This window comes from Arvicola amphibius, chromosome 6 (assembly GCF_903992535.2).
Source record: "Arvicola amphibius chromosome 6, mArvAmp1.2, whole genome shotgun sequence".
Lineage (NCBI taxonomy): Eukaryota > Metazoa > Chordata > Mammalia > Rodentia > Cricetidae > Arvicola > Arvicola amphibius.
This window is the reverse complement of record NC_052052.2, coordinates 46,650,907-46,667,878: the sequence shown is the minus strand read 5'-3', so window position 1 is coordinate 46,667,878 and position 16,972 is coordinate 46,650,907. Positions and strand designations below refer to the sequence as shown.

The 16,972-nt window shown below is 47.4% G+C and overlaps 1 protein-coding gene across 1 annotated transcript in view; it reads left to right on the top strand.

Annotated features, from left to right (window-relative positions):
• Nucleotides 1–346: 346 nt before the first annotated feature.
• The window catches only part of Raver2 (ribonucleoprotein, PTB binding 2), a 76,087-nt gene continuing 59,461 nt past the window's right edge, over nt 347–16,972 (top strand). Inside the window, exon 1 of the mRNA XM_038332446.1 lies at nt 347–636. Coding sequence (XP_038188374.1) covers nt 421–636 — 216 coding nt within the window. The 5' untranslated portion in view covers nt 347–420. The remainder of the gene's footprint in view (nt 637–16,972) is intronic.

Here is a 16,972-nt window from a genome sequence, read left to right as displayed (position 1 = left end):
ACCTCTTTTTTTGCTTTTTTGTTCATTGATGACTTAAATTTTGCCAAACAACGCACATCTTGATATATTAGAATTGAGGCCGGGAGTTCTCCGGGCTGCATAGTAGTGCCTAGGGGCCCCCGAATTTGGAGCGCGAGACCAAACGCGGGGAGCCAGGGCAGAGTCGGTTAGGGGTTCGAGTCCCGCCACCACATTCTAGCTCAAGCAGGTGTCATGGGGTAGGGGCGGAGCATCGGGGGCGTGTCTGGGATGGGCGTGTCTCCGGGCTCCGCCCCCCCCTCCCCGCGTCGGCGGCTGCGGCGCCTCCCCCGCCCGCGCGCCCTTGCTCCGCGTCCGGCCCGCCTCGCCCCCGCGCGGCCTCTCCGCTTTCTCTCCCGCTTCGCTCCGGCCTCGCAGAGTCTGCAGCGGGGCGCCGGGAAGATGGCGGCGCGGGGAGGCAGCGCGGGGGGCGCGGGCCTGGGATCCGGACCCTCTGCTGGGACGGCGGGGGAGGCCGCGGAGCCCGCGCTGCGCCCGGGAGAAGTGGCCGCGCTGCACCCCCAGGAGGTGGCCGCGCGGCTGCAGCGGATGCGGCGAGAGCTGAGCAACCGGCGGAAAATCCTGGTGAAAAACCTGCCCCAGGACAGCAGCTCCCAGGTAGGGGCACGGGCTGGGGCCGGGGTTGGGTCACTGCAACCCGGAGGAGTCCACGCTGGTCCCGGTGCCGGAAAGAAGCAGGAGAGGAGGAAGATATGCGCACCCAGCCCAGGACCCTTTGCCTCGAAGAAACCCTTCTGCCGCCAGCGAGGGAAACTGAGGCTGGGAAAGGCGGAGCCACTCGTGCAAGGGCAGGGGAATCCGGGGCGGGTGCCGCCACGTCTGGCCGGGACTTTGTGTTCCCTCCAGCCCACCGCGGCTGTTGTAGGTGAAGGCGCGTGGAGGAGAGCTGGGGAGCTCAGATTTAGGGGACTGGCTTCCGGAGGCTCTCTCGAGAAGGAAGGGGTCCCTCGTAGGGTGTTGGGGACTTGGATTGCCACGGGGGCGGGGTCACAGCAAAGCTGGGAGAGTTCTGCTGCAGGAGCACTTGACCAAGTTTGTGTGAAACAACTTTGCTCCGCTTGCTAAGGCCGCAGAGAACCGAGGTTGATACTGCGCCGGCAAAGTCTTGCAGCCTTCTGCCAAACCAAGTATGGCAGGATTTGTTCCTCAATGGCTTGCGCGGAGTTTAAAGTTAAGCTACTTGGTGTCTTTAATCCAGATTAACTGTTGCTTCTTGATTAGAAAGCCTGGACCGTTTTAACTTTTATTTTCTCATTGTGAACGTTAAAACGCTTATTGTAGGAGAGCGGGAGAATTTGGAGGATTTACCTGGGGTTCATATTCACTCATTTTCATTCATGTTTCACCTCCACACTCCATTTCCTCTCTGTTTTTCCCTCACTTTCTCTCCTTTTTTTTTGAGACAGCATCTCATGTATCCCAGACAGGCCTTGAATTCCTGATCCTCTTTCCTCCACCTACCACATGCTGAGATTTCAGGTGTGCATCACACCCTCAGCAAAATAGTGTGTGTGTGTGTGTGTGTGTGTGTCTCCGTCTCATGAATGCAAAGAGCACTCTGCCAGCTGAGCTGCATCCCCCGACGTTATCTTTCTCTTCTTTCTTGTGCACATGTATGCACATGCATTTTTTTAAATCAAAAACACATAACAATTTACTCTTCTTTAGGTTTCTTACATGTACAGATGTTTGCACGTTCCATCTATAGGTATTTGACTATGAAAACTAAATGTGGTGAGCTGCCCTGGTAGGTAGGACCACAGAAGGAATTCCATAAATCCCGATAGGGCTGATTTACAAAATTCCTTTTGTGATCCATACACAGAGTTGTAAGAGGACTGGTTAGTGACAGTTACATGTCCTCTGTGAGTCATAGATTATGACAAAAGCCAACCTCATTACAGTTGGAAGACCTTATGTAGAAACAATAAACACGAGCCTACAACTTCATAACATAGGTGGGAGCACAGTGCCTGCTCTCCTGGCAGGTGATGTTTTGTGTCGCTACCTGAAGGACCTCTACGATGGGGAGGCAGCCTTTCTGCTCATGAGTAGCGACGAGCTCCATGGAGCTCAGGGAGAGGGGGCTTAGGAGAGGCAGATGGCATCTCTACAAAACAAATTAGACAAGTATCGACTCCGATGACAACCTAGCAGAAGATGGAGAAGTGTCTGGATTTCCTCTGTAGAATGTCAACTATTTCTGTTCTAACATTTCCCTGCATGAAGTCTAAAAATACTTAATGCAAATTCGAGTCAGTTCTGCCTGTTCCTGCTTCGTTGTTATCTTTTGCATTTGTGTTCCCAAAAGAGTTGGAAAATAAACCCGAGGGTCTTAGGAACTATTTCAGTCCTACCTCAGATCTACGATGACAGAAGGCTTTTGGAGACTTACATCTGGGATTGTTTGGGGGCGGGGGACATATTTCTTTCTCTGTTATAAACGTATGAGTACTCCTAGTCTCAGGATTTCTGTAAAACTAGCAAGCATAAACTAGCAAAAAAAAAAAAAAATGGTGTAAGCTAAGATGTCTCAGTGAAGTCATTTAAATTCTTACACCAAGCTCAATTCATATGCCACTTCCCCCCCCCCCCCCCCCCCCCCCCCCCCGCCCCGGAACTGAAGATTCACCTAAAAGTCAAAACAGTGGTCAAGTGGTCAAGCAAAGGTTTCCTCACTTGTCCTGGCATCAGTCTTCTCTCTAGTACTGTGTATCATAAAATGTTAGATAGCTCTGATACACGGGGTTGAAATCTAAACAGGTCAGTGTTAGATTACGTGTAAAGTACGGTGGAGCATGTTCTCTGACCCGCCCCCATGTTCACCGTGAGCCCCCTCACCCTCAGTACTGTATTAGCTTTGTTCATAGCTAACAGTGGCCAGTGCTACATAAGGAAGTAAAATTGGCTTAAGTTTGTTAACTTCAAAAAAAATAATTGAAAAGAAAGTCCAATAGATAACTTTTGTATTTCTATGAATATGTTCAGTATGATCTTTTTTTTCGGACAATGTTGTTTTCTTTCCTAGTGACTATATTTTTTCTTTTCTTTCTCCTCTTCTTCCTCCTCCTCCTCATTCTTCTTTTCTTTTCTTTCTTTTTTTTTTTTTTTTTTTTTTAGAGGGTTTCTCTGTCCAAAAAAAAAAAAAAATCCTTGCCGGGCGGTGGTGGCGCACGCCTTTAATCCCAGCACTCGGGAGGCAGAGGCAGGCGGATCTCTGTGAGTTCGAGGCCAGCCTGGTCTACAAGAGCTAGTTCCAGGACAGGCTCTAAAAAAAGCTGCAGAGAAACCCTGTCTCGAAAAACCAAAAAAAAAAAAAAAAAAAAAAAAAAAAAGGAAAAAAAAAATCCTTTGCCTCTGCCTTTCCAGTGCTGGGATTAGAGGCGTGCGCCACCACTGCCTGGCTATATCTTGTTTTCAGTTTACTAATCAAAGTTATTATATGTTTTTCATCAGGAAAGACTATATTATATAACCTGAACTAGAACTGCGTACTTAACTGTTATACATGATTATGTTTAATTATTAACCATGTGTTTGAAATACTTATTTCTAGATGAGTTTGGGTATCCACTCCTTTATTTTAAAATATCACATTAAGGGCTGACTCAGTTGACTTCCTAGTACTGTGATTGAAAACCATGACCGAAAGGGTTATTTCAGTTTATAGTTTATTATTCATCTTCAATGGAAGCCAGGGCAGGAACTCAAGGCGGGATCCTGGACGCAGGAGCTGAACCAGATGCCTTGGGAATGCTGCTTCTTGACTTGTTCTCTGTGGCATGCTCTGCCTGCTTTCTTCTACAACTCAGAACCACCTACCCAGGAGTGGCACCACCCGTGCTGGTAAGCCACGGGATTTCTGTAATCCTTTTGGAGGTTGTCTCTTAAAATAAAAAAACTACATTTCTTTACTTTTCATTTTTATTAGTATGTAGTCATTGAACCAAATGCCCGTCATCCTTCCCTGCTTGGTCTTTCCACTGGCTCCTTCCTCTTCCCAATAGGCCCCCTCTTCCATGCCTTATACAGTCACTAGCTTTTAAATGCACTGTTTCTTGCCGAGAACAGGATGCTGTGGCCTAAACAGACTCCATCTTGCTACTCTAAGCAGCACCGGCTTCCCCTCTGAAGACCCAGCCCTACTGCACTGTAGTGTGGATGAGCTTCCTTTGTGTTCACCCTACAGAAGTGACAACAGCCAAAGAACCCGATCCTTCCCCTCTACCCGAGGAACTGGTTAAAACCAGGCAGTAACTGGACCTCAGCCCATCTCTGCACAGTAGTGCCCTCCCCAGAGTGAGCAATTCATCCGGGTACAACACAGAAGACAGGCTGGCCAGGTGGATCAGTGGGTAAAGGTGTTTGCTCTTAAGCCTGGGACCCACATGGTAGAAGGGAAGAAGTTGCGCACGTGTGCACATGAGCACACACGCAGAATAAACAAATGAATGTAATAAAAATGTAGAAACTAAAGAAGCCATGGCAGTTGTATTTTAGGGAAAAGAATCTTTCTCCTCCCTGGGGTACAAGTTGCAGAATGTATTGGCGGAGGACAGACTGGATGTCAGGAGAGCCGACAGGACACCGAGAAGCTGAGCTAGAGAGTCCTCTGAGGCCCCCCTCAGCTGAACTCCCCCCCCCCCAGGTGTCTGGATATTCGAGCCCTTGGCCCCCTTTGGTTTTCACTCCTTACAAATTGGTTCTTCTTAAAAAGGTGTGTGTGTGTGTGTGTGTGTGTGTGTGTGTGTTTGCATGTGTAGAGCTAGGAAGACAACTTCGAGAGTCTACTTACTCTGTCTACCTCTTGAGGCAATTTCTCATTGGCTCACCAACTGGGCTAGACCGGTTGGCTAGTGAACCCCAAGGAACTCACCTGTGTCCCCTTTGCTAGTGCTAGGATTACAAACACATGCCACCGCACCTGGCTTGTCTGTGTGCATTCTCGGTATTCAATCTAGGCTTTGGGCTTGCAAGGCACACGCTTGCCTGACTGAGCCTCCCCGCCCCCAGCACCTCGAATTGGTTCTGCTACAACAAGCAATAGCCTAACAAAGAATTGTAATAAAATATAAAGTCTTAGCCCTTTCCATCCCTCCGGGGCTGTAGGAGACATCTCTCACTTATCACAAGGGATTCTAGCACGCTTTTTAAAAGTTTATTTTTAATTGTGTGTCGGTGTGTGTCTGCATGCACACACACGTGTGCGACTGTAGGTGCTGGAGGCCTGATCCAGAAGGTTGTGAGTCGCTTCGTGTGGGTCCTGGGAACTGAACTCTGGGGAAGCAGCAAGTGCTTTTCATTGCTGAGTTGTCTCTCTAGTGTTAACAGAAAGTAACTTTTGTTAATTATTGTGTATGTGAATGTGGAGGTCAGAGGACAGCTCTGCTTCCGCCTTGACCAGCATCTCTGACCAGCATCAGTAAGCACCTCTCCCCGCTGAGCCTTCTGCTGGTCCTGAGGCTAGCACATTGTCAACACCTGTCAACACCTTTTGTTTTGTAGGTGGCACAGTGAGGAGCCCTGCTCCGCCCCTTTGTTATAGCCATCTTGATCACGTTGAATGGATAGAATTTGTTTCCTTGAATTGTGATCGTTGATTCCTTTTTGACTAGTAGCTTAGCACCTTCAGCTCACTGTCTTTAGGACAATTCCAAGTTTCCAGTCATCTTAGTTCTTTTCTCTGAGCACACACCATCACCCCTTTGCCATGGTGTCTCTTAAAATGCAGCTCCCCAGCTTGAGTCCAGTAGGATTGAGAAGCCTCTAGAGCTCCCTTTCCCTCTGGGTATCTGTGATAATAATAGGTTAAAATTTTTTGTGTGCTTACCATCATCTGGGTCACAGATTTAGTTTGGCTATAAATGTCATTTTGAGGCTATGTAACCAAAATTTCTTACTCCCGTTTTCATTGATCAGGAAACAAATAGCAATTTAACATTGAACAAGTTGCCCAAGACCAGTGAACTTATTAGGGGTAGCGTGGAGAGCTAGCATCTTGCTTGCTTCCAAAGCTTGTGTTCTTATCTCACACAGGGATACACCTTTAAATCCTCTCCCACAAGCTCTACTGTAAGTGCCTCACAGGACAGGGATGTCACTGGATGTCTTTCTCCCAACAGCCAGTTCCCAAATAACCACTCTGAGGCTTAACATTAATTACAAACTGTTTGGCTTTTTAGCTCAGGCTTATCATTAACTAGCTCTTATAACTAACCCATTTCTACTACTCTGTATTTCACCCCAAGGCTCATGACTTGTTTCCTCACTTCTTGCTTCTCTGGGGACAGCTGGCATCTCCCTCAACCCCACCTTCTTTGCCCCCGTATCTCTGTTTGGATTTCCCACGTGGCTCTATTTGCCCAGCTCTTGGCCAAATCAGCTTCTCAATTAATTAATGGTAATAAAACATACAGCATGCAGAGGGACATCCCATATCTCAGGGATCATATCATATGTACCTCTGTGTCAGCACTGTTTAACCTAGAAGCTGCCAGGAGACACAGAATGGAAAGGGGCTGCCTACCTACTTTATTCTGTCTGTCAATGTGCCGGCCAAGCTCACACTGTGGGGTAGATGGAGATGTGCTGCTGTGTGTGACTGTATAGCTTTTGACAGTGAGATTGCCCCCTTCTCTTAAAGTTAGTTATTCATTTATGCATCTGCTGAAAGCTGTATCTTTTCTCCAAAAAGTGCTTTTATTCATAACCATGGAAATCACTGTATAGTTTCAAGGGGTTTTGCGTCTCTTTTTTTTTTGTTTGTTTGTTTGTTTGTTTGTTTTTTGTTTTTCGAGACAGGGTTTCTCTGTAGCTTTGGAGCCTGTCCTGGAACTAGCTCTTGTAGACCAGGTTGGTCTCGAACTTACAGAGATCCGCCTGCCTCTGCCTCCCGAGTGCTGGGATTAAAGGCATGCGCCACCGCCGCCCGGCGGTTTTACGTCTCTTGCTTATCCCTGATCTCACTCACTAGAGGGTTGTAGACCAGGTTGAAACTTGCTGTTGGTGGCCAGTGCTGTTCTCATTATGCCTTGGGCCATCACCTGCATGTTCCTGTTTGGTTGTAAGATGCCTTCCGTGGGCTCATGTGTTTGAACTCTTGGTCCTCCAACACACAGTACTGTTTTGGAGGTTGTGGAGCCTTTAGGAGGTGGAACTGCTCTCAGGACGTGACCCTTACAGCTTGTAGTGTGCCCTGCCTCCTGTCTGGTCTCCGCCACTGCACTTCCTTCTCCATGATGACCTGGACTCCCACATCATGAGCCACAGTAAACACAGACCCTGTGGTGACCTAAAGCCACGGTGCTTCCTTTCGCCTGTCTCCTTTTACCTTTAAAGAGAATGGTTTCACTGAGTAGCTCAGGCTGGCCTCAGATTTACAACCTTCCCACTTCGGCCTCCGTGGCGTCGTGACAAGCCTGTGCCACCGTGAAGCACTTCATATTTGCCATTCGTTTATCACTCTCGGGCCCTGTGGCGGCCAGCACAGAGTAGGTAGTTGCTTGCATTTTCTTTTAAGAGGGCTTTTGGGGGCTGGGTGTAGTGGCACGGGTCTGTAAACCTAGAACTCGGAAGGTGAGGAAGAGGAGGCCTACTTGAGGCTGCATACATGAGAACATGTCAGATGAAGAAAGGAGATGAGGAGCTGGGAAGATGAGAGATGGCTCAGCCAGTGTAGTTTCTGCCATGTAACTGTGGGGACCTGAGGCTTGTAGCTCAACACCCACATAAAGCGGAATATGGTGTGCACTTGTTATCTGAATGCCGGGGAGACAGAGACAGGAGGATTCCAGGGACTTCTGGCCAGCCTGCTTAGCTAAAGTGAGATCTAGGTTTACTGGAAGACACTGGCAAAATAAAATAAAATAAAATAAAATAAAATAAAATAAAATGGACAGCAACCAAGGAAGACACCTTGTATCATCCCGCTGGCCTCCACATGCGTGTCCATGCACAGGGGCTGGCACACCTGCACACACATGCATATACACTGGCACACACATATGTACCCATTGACAAATACACAGATTGATTAAAGCTTCCTTCCTTCCTTCCTTCCTTCCTTCTTTTTTTTTTTTTTTTTTTTTGTTGTTGTTTAAACAGGGTTTCTTTGTGTAGTCTTGACTGTCCTGGAACTCACTCTGTATAGGTTGGCCTCAAACTCACAGAGATCCACCTGCCTCTGCCCAGCCCCCACCCCACCCCAGTGCTGGAATTAAAGACATACTCCACCACTGCCTGGCCTTAAAGATTTTTTTCCTCCCCTCCCCTCCTCTCCCCTCCCCTCCCCTCCCTTTTCCCCCCTCCCCTCCCCTCCCCTCTCTTCGCATGCTCTCCCTTTCTTTTTTTCTTTTGAGACAGGATTTCTCTATGTAGCCTTGGCCGTCCTGAAACTCACTCTGTATCGGTTGGCCTCAAACTCTTGAGATTTGCCTGCTTCTGCCTCCCCTGATGCTGGGATTTAAAGGTGTGCTCCATCACTATGTGGCTTTAAAGATAGTTTTTAAAAGTGTGTCAAGAACCTTATCTCGGCATTTCTTTATAAGAAAAATGGTTTTTCTTGTATTGAATTCAGGGACAACTTTCTGGGGCCCCTACACTGCTTTTGTGGGCCCTGTGTTCTCATGTGCAGTTACTGTAGTTTATGAACTGTCTCCTCCTCAACCTTAATTGCCATTTACTTCGTGAAACATTTGTTTCTACCTGGATACGAGACTGCCGTCCGAGCCCACCAGGAGTTGCTTGAACCTGTATTTGTGCCTGTGTCCACTCCTTCCTCTGGCGCCTCCCACTCCACCCCCACCAGCGACTGATTACCTCCCATTCGTTTGCTTTCCATTTCCTGGACTTTGGATCTCCTGTTATCCTGCCTGTTTAACTACTTTAAAAAAAAGATTCAAATTAGTCTCCACTTCCCTGACTTTGGGAGTTTTGGCGGCCTGAGATAGGGTGAAAGTGGCGGCGTCCGGGAACGTGTGATGCCGGGGTGCTTTAGGTTCTCAGATAAAGCTCCAAGCTTCCAGAGAGATGGTAAATTGAGCCCAGTGAGTTTTCCTTCCCCAGAACTGCTGCCACGCACCTACCCAGTGCACACACACCCCCCGTACAGTCACGTATCTCTTAATGAGGGGCGTGCACAGAGAGATCCGGTTCAGCAGTTTTGCCGTGGTGTGAGTGTCATAGCGTGCACTCACACAGACCTGCATGATGGCCGTCGGTGACTGCCGATGCCCCCCTGCAGTCAGGAGTTGGGGTGCACCTATGAGACTTCTCCTGGCCCGAGATGACATGTTGTTGTACAGTGAACTGTTTCTAAGAATGCTATCGTGAATGCATAGACCGGCAGCGTTGTTGCTGAGTATTAGCTGTGAGTGTCATGTACTCTGCAGCCTTTAATTATACTGTCTGCTTTAATATGAGTGACAGTGCTGTGGGTTGTTTATACCAGGATCACCATGGATGTGTGAGTGTTGCCCCATGATTCAACCTTACCACAGCTATGGGGCTGGTATGTGATAGAAACTTTCACATACGCTCCCTGCAGTCTTAACGGGACCATGGCTGTTCTATATCTAGACTGCATTTGACAACATCATTATATGGCATCTGACCATACTTTATCACGTGTTTCTTTTGAACCGGGGTATCATCTGGCGTAACCACACCGCCACCACTGTCAAGGACTCCCTGGTGCCTCCTAACCTGAGGTTGTGCCTATTCTGGCCGGTTGCCCATCACACGCTTTGCAGTGAAAGGGTTCATTCAGTTCAGTCACTTGTTGTGCTTCAGCACCCTGCCTCTTTGGCCTCCTTCAGCCTGAAATGACTGCTCAAGTCTGTCCATGACCTTTCCGGAGATTGCAGGCCAGGTACTTGGCAGAATGTTCTCCAGTTTGGGTGTGCGTGGTGTTCCCTCACAGTTAGAGCTGCGTGACTTTGGCAGTAAGGTTTCAGGTGATGCACAATGTAAGTCCCGCCTCCCTCCCCCATTGATGATGTCCAGTTTGAGTCACTTTTGGCTAAAGTAGAGTGTGCCAGGCCATGAAAGTGTTCCTTTCAGAATGATAAAGATGTTCAGGGAGATACTTTTTGAGATCACCCGTCCTGTCCTTTTTGAAGCATTCAAATGTATTCGGTTACCAATTCGCATCAGTGCGGACGCAAGGTGTCCTGTTCTGTTCAGAGGGTGATATTCCACTACTATAATTACTTTGATGTTTCATTTGTCTTGGGTTTGGGTAGTGGGAGTTTCAAATGACTCCTCTTTTGTTTTGGAAAAGTTACAGATTTATAGTAAACTTTGCAGGGATAAGGAAAAGGCTTGGGATGTACCCGCGCTGTTCTGCAAGCGTGAGGACCTGAGTTCAAATCTCTAGCACCCATGTGGAAATCTGGCCTTGGAGGTAACCCACCATCGGAGAGTGGGAACAGGTGACTCGCTAGAAGGTGAGCATCTGGTTCAGTGAGAGACGCTGTCTAGGCAGCAAGGAGGAGAGCGGGAGAGGGAGATTCCTAGGAGCCTGCTCTGGCCTCCACAGCATGCCAGTGGGTGTGCACACCTCCACATTCACAAGCTTGCACACTCACACACCACCTCACCACTCCTCCAAAGTTGAAAAGAACATGCGTACCTGAGTTTCCTAAAGACAAAAGGAAAAACTGGCTAGAGTTGGTCCCCTGTGACCAAGGCATAAAGTTGGAAATGGGTGATAATAAAATGCCAGGCTGAGGCCTTTAGTAGGCGCGGCTAGATGATTAAGAGTTTATCAGCCAAATTAAGCAGTGGGTGTTTATTTTAAGGGAGTGACATGACCAGACATTTAGCTGCCAGAACCAAGTGACTCTGTTTTAGTTTTGCCTCCAAGGGATTTGCGTGGTGAACGTCCTGACCTTGTTCCTGCCCTGCTCCCAGTCTAAGGTTAGCGGGTCGGGGATGCGGCTCCAGGGATGTGATGGGAGTGGGCGTTATCCGTGTCACAGAGACCCTTAAGATGCTGTGGTATGGTAGATCAGTGCTTGCTGTGCTCCCTGCCAGCCAGAACGGAACCCCAGCCCCGTCGTCTCGTGCTCTCTGGGCGAGTCATTGACATCTAGGCCTCACTTAAAATAGGCCCCACTTTAAGCTCTAGATATAGAAATCCTGCCGCTGTGGTGTGAGGATTAAACAAAACACAGTCCACACAGTGCTTGGGCTGAAGTGAACAACCAACGGTTCCCGTTAGTCGACTGCTAAGACAATGCCGAAACCTCATGAGTTTCTTTAGGCCAAGTCAGAAATGTCCTCTTACCCCAAGCTGGAATCCAGGGCTTGGGAGATAGCTCAGTTGTAAAGTACGTGCTGTGCAGAGTGAAGACTGTGCTCAATCCCAGCACACACACCCCCTTTTTTTAAAAAAAAAAAAAAAAATATTTCTAAAGCCAAGCATGATGGCATTTGATGGTAATCCCAGCACTGGGGAAGTCCAGACAGGAAGACCCCTGAGGCTCATGGTTGGGCAGTGTAGCCCATCACTGAGCCCCAGGTTCTAGAGAGAGACTCTGCTTCAAATTCGAGCCAGTTGTGGGGCAGTGATTCAGTGGGGATGTGGAGGTGCTTGCTGCCAGGACTGATGACGTGATCCACATGATGGGAGAGAACCAGCTCCCACAGGTTGTCCTCTGACCTCTCCTCCCGTGCTGTGGCACCCTCTCACACACTCACAGATAAATGAACTGAATAGAATATGCTTAAAAAACAAAATGAACAGACAACCAAGGTGGACAGCTCTGGAGTAATGCACCTACTTATATTAAGATTTTACTCAGTCTCTCTGTAGGACTTTCATTGCTTTCCTACCACCCTTTCTCAGCATCTAAGTGTCAGACTAGCAGATACGGGCATTGCATTGATGAGGATGTTTATTTTTAAGAGTTTCTGATTGCGAGCTGTGGAGATGGTTCGGTGAATAAGTGCTTGTTGCAGAAGCATTAGGACCTGAGATTGGGTCCCCAGCGCTCAGGTGAAAAGATAGATGTGACAACATGAAGCTGTAACCCTAGCAGTGTACTGAGGCAGGAGGATCCCTATGACTTGCTGGTCCACCAGTCTCATCTGGCAGCCAAAGACTCTGCTACTCCAGAGGTAGTACAGATACCCCCGCAAGAGTGTGCCCGGGAGAAGCAAGCTGACCACTAAACATCATCAGGTACCACCTGACCACTGAGTCAGCCACAGAGAAGATAGAAGAAACAACACACACATGTGTTCATCAGGACGTCAAGGCCAAGAAGCACCCATTAAACAGGCTGTGAAGAAACTCTTAGGCATTGATGTGACTAAAGTCAACACCCTGATTAGGTGTTAATGGAGAGAAGAGGGCATATGTTTGTCTTCGTCCTGTTTATCACGTTCTGGATGTTGCCAGTGTAACTGGGTTCATCTAAACTGAGTCCAGGAGCTAATTCTAAAATACACACTTCTTTTCACCGTTAAAAATAAAGAGGTGGAGGGGCTAGAGAGACATCCTAGCAGTTAGGACTGCTTTCTACTTTTGCAGAAGACCTGGGTTTCATTCTCAGCATCCACAAGGCAACTCACAACTGTCCGTGACTTTAGTTGCAGGGAATCTGTCACCTTCTGTTCCCCTTGGGCTCCTACACACATGCGGTACACATAAATTCATGCACACACACAGATACACACACACACACACACACACACACACACACTCGTGTTTTGGTCTTTTATACGCCAGCTTATCCAGTATTATGTAAACATTTATGGGGTGAGAAGACACGAGTGGGAAAAGTTGAAGAAGCCTTGATTTTGATATGCGTTCTTCCCGATGTCTGTAGTGGGATTGCAATCTGTACTAGCCAGGCTTTCCCTTGCTGCGACAGGGTACCTGAGAAAATAGCTTCAAAGAGGAGAGCTTGCTTTGGCTCATGTTTTAGAGGTCTAAGCCTGGTTTTGCTTGGCCCCGTTGCTTCTGGGCCCAGGGTGAGTCATTGTGGAAGAGCGGATGAAGGAGGCTGCTCACCAAGAAGCAGAGAGACAGAGAAGGGACCAGGGATAAGATTTACCTTCCAAAGTCCCCAGCAACCTCTCTCACAGGTAGCCCCACCTCTGAGCCCCACCAGCTACGGACAGCTGCACCATCTGGGAACCAGGCCTTCAACACCTGCATGATCCTTTGAAACAGTCTCCCTTGAAGGTCTTATTCTTGGAAGTTGATGTTGTGATCCACAATTTAAGCAAAAGTGCAAAGGACTTTGAATGGCCGGGGTAATTGTGAAGAGAAGGCCCGTAGACCGACACTGCCAGATTTCAATAGTTATTCTAAATCTGTAATGACTTAATAGTGTGATATTGATTTAAAAAAAGAGAGAACAGATGAATAGCTCAGCGAAGTAGACTAGAACATCCAAGTAGTCACCACATGTACTAAAGCAGCCCAGTGAGGCCAAGCCTCTCATTTTCCAGTAGAGGATCCCCAGGGAAGTGGGAAATTCTTCTGCCCAAAGTTGGCCCCTACCTAACACCACTCAGCAGTTCCTTAGAGGTGCGTCATAACCCGAGGGCGAATGTTAGGAAATAGTGATCTCTTTATGACCTTGGTAGGTAGAGATTTCCCAAATAGGACACAACGTCTCCTCCAGAAGAGAAAACATGATAGGTGGAACTTGGATAAAATGAATGACTTCTCATCAGGAAGACATAATTTTTAAAAAGGTATATCATAGACTAGAAGAAAATCCTTCATATTTGACAAAGGACTTGTAGGCAGAATTTTTAAAGAAATTCTAAGTTGGACATGGGAGCTCACCCCAAGACTGTCTTGTTGTTGTAGCTGATCAGAATGCGGGGGTTCTCTGTTATGTAGTCTTGACTGTCTTGGAACCCACTACGTAGACCAGGCTGTCCTCCAACTCACAGAGATCCTCCTGCTCCTGTCCTCTGAAGCCCTAGAATTAAAGGTGTGGGCCACGATGCCCTGCGTAGAGACACCCTTAAAAGAAAGAAAAGGTGGTGGGGATGGGGGGAGAAAAACCACAGATACTTTCTAAGCTAGAAAGATTTACGGACTGACAAGATGGCTTTGCTGCCAAGCCTCTGATGACCCGCGTTCACTTCCCAGACCCTCCATGGTGGAAGAAGGGAACTGACCGCCCCCCAAGTTGTCCTCTGACCTCTACACATTCACTTTAGTGCGTTCCCTCTCCTTCCCACAAAGTAAACAAATGTAAAAAAAAAAGTAAGTTTAAAATTGGCCAGAGAAAGCTAGAAGAGATACTTCTGTTTGGGAAACACACATGGCCAGTGATTAAGTAAAAATCAGGGTCTGTGACTCATGACGGTTACTCATGACGGGGAAACAGATGAAAACCACAGTTGACTACCTGTGTGCCTACCAGAATGGGTAAAAATAAAATGCCGGGTGACTCTCCCAAGTTGGCTCGGGTGTGACACTTGACAGCCATGACCCACTAGTGAATGTGTCAAGTGCTTCAAAGGTCCCTGAAACTGGCAGATTCTACAAAGGACAAACATAAGCTAAATATAGTCCTTTCTTAAAGAAAGAAAGAAATACACGAGTCTGGCCAAGCTATAAAGTTACTCGTTTCACAGTCTGGTCCAAGGTCAAGGACCCATATATGGTGATAGCTGGGCTGCAATGGTCGCTGCAGTGCAGGCCATCGGGTGGTGTGTCCTCTGTGTCTCTGTTGCTGTCTGACAAATCCACCAGTAGTCAATGGCTGGGGCTCCACCTTGATGACCTTATATAACCCCAGTCAACCTCCAGACACAATCAGATTAAGTTTCTGCCCTCTTAATACTTCAGTGGCAATACTCCACTCTTAATACTCCGGCAAGAGCTTTAGAGGGGACGAAACCTTCTTCCTCAGGCTGCTTTATTCTCATATATAGTTTACTCAGATTTTTTTTCCTAGTTTTAGTCTCAAAAGCCCCAAACTAGAAACAACAGTAATAAGGGGAATCTTTCCCCCCACCAAATCAAAGACTTATACATATTTAAGATAGTAGGTAGTTAGAACAGGTTAGACAAAATGTCTAATGGGACAGAAGCATGGGATTACACACTGATTTGTGTCTATCTGGAGGCCGTTGTCTGAGAGAGGTAGTGTTATGGTTTGCATTTGAAATGTCCCCACAGATTCATGTTTTAAACATCCAGTCCCCAGCTTATGGCGTTATTTTGGGAGGTTCTGGAAACTGGAAGTTGGGACTTGGCTTCGCTGGTAGAAATAGATCGTGATGGGCAGGCCTTGATGTTTATGTCCAGCCCTTGGTTCCCGCTGCAGTGCTGTCTCCTGTTCTACCTCAGTGGGAATGACCTCAACCATACAGTATCGATATTGTAGACTAAACTGTCCCCAAGAGCCTTCCCCACCGTGACTGAGGGGAACCCTCTGAAGCCATGAGCCCCAAAGCAAAGAATTCCTCTCTTAAGTTTTTCCTGCTAACTTCTGCAGTGGCTCAGTGGTGGCCTGACAGCGGGTCATCCTGCTGGAAAGAAAATGAAATTCATTTCCCAAGTGAGAGAAGCCAAATTCCTACTTCACACTGTGTTTAAACTGCAAGTTCATGCTTGAAAGCTCACTTAGGAAACTGAGGCAGGAGGATCAGAAGTTCAAGACCAGACTCAGCTCTGAGACCTTCCCATCGCAAATACTAACCAAACAAAATAGTAAACAGACAGAAACTGAAGTGTAAAAAGAAGAAAGCCATGGAAAAACAAGATTATTTTTATATTTTATAATTAGAAAGGATCCTCCTCAGCCTCCCTTCCCCTTCCCCTCTTTTCCTCCCACCCTCCCCCTCCTTCTCCACCTCCTACTCCTGCTCTTTTTTAAAGAAGGGGCTTATGTAACCCAGTGGCTTTGACTGAACTCACCATGTAGCCAAGGATGACCTAGAACTCCCAACCCTTCTGTCTCTACCTCCTGAGTGCTTGGATTGCAGGTGTGTACTTGCACACGCCCCTAGAAAAAACTTCCTAAGACACAGACTCCACAGGTTTCACGGGGAAAGGAGCTGCCTTGTTAAAATAAAAAGCCACTGAAAATCTCAGCTAAGCAGAGCAGCAGACCATGTACTAAGGGAATACACTTGTAAAGTTGTTAATGCCAAAGGACTAGTGTTCACAGTGTTTTTAAAGCCACCTACAGGAGAAAAAATAAAAAAAAAAAACAAGCAGCAGAAATAAGCACATGTTTTTCAGAAGGAGAAATAAATGTCAGGGAACTATAAGGAGGTGCCTTGACCAGCCAGGGCTGTACAGAGAACAAGTACAGTAGAATGCACATACATACTGGTGTGTAATAGAACATGTGCGTGTAAAGATTTGACTAATTCCTAAATGGGGAAGGACAGCTAAAACTAAGAGTCATTCTAGGGACTATATGAAACCTAGGAAAGCTTCAGTAGAAGCTTCCTGAAATATATACGTTTATGAAGGTGCTCTAAATGAAATCACCAAATAACAGGGCCGACAGAGCCCCAACTGGCCATCTCTCTGCATCAAATGAAGCTTCCAGTACCAGGAATGAGCTACATCTAATCAAGTTTTTGTCTAACAACTTGTTCCCGTGGAACCCCCAAACAGCCCAGGCAGTTGCCAAGGCTAGGTGGTTCTCTGCAAATTGACAGTAAGGACGTGTGGCTCAAGACAGTGCCTACCTGACTCACTGGGCACAGAGAGGTTGAGCTGGTGCTTGCCTAGTGCCTTCACCCTATGGACTGGTGTTCACGGTACCGGAAGGTAGTCTGCATGCTACCAAAAGGAGAAAGGTAAACTCCAGCCCAGCTACAAACCCTTCAGTCTACAGTGGTGACCTGCCTGCAGGATACATTGGTGCAATTGTGGCCCAAAAACTGTGGGAGAAACCAGCCAGCTTCTGATTGGACTTAAGGCCCATTCCATGAGAGAGAA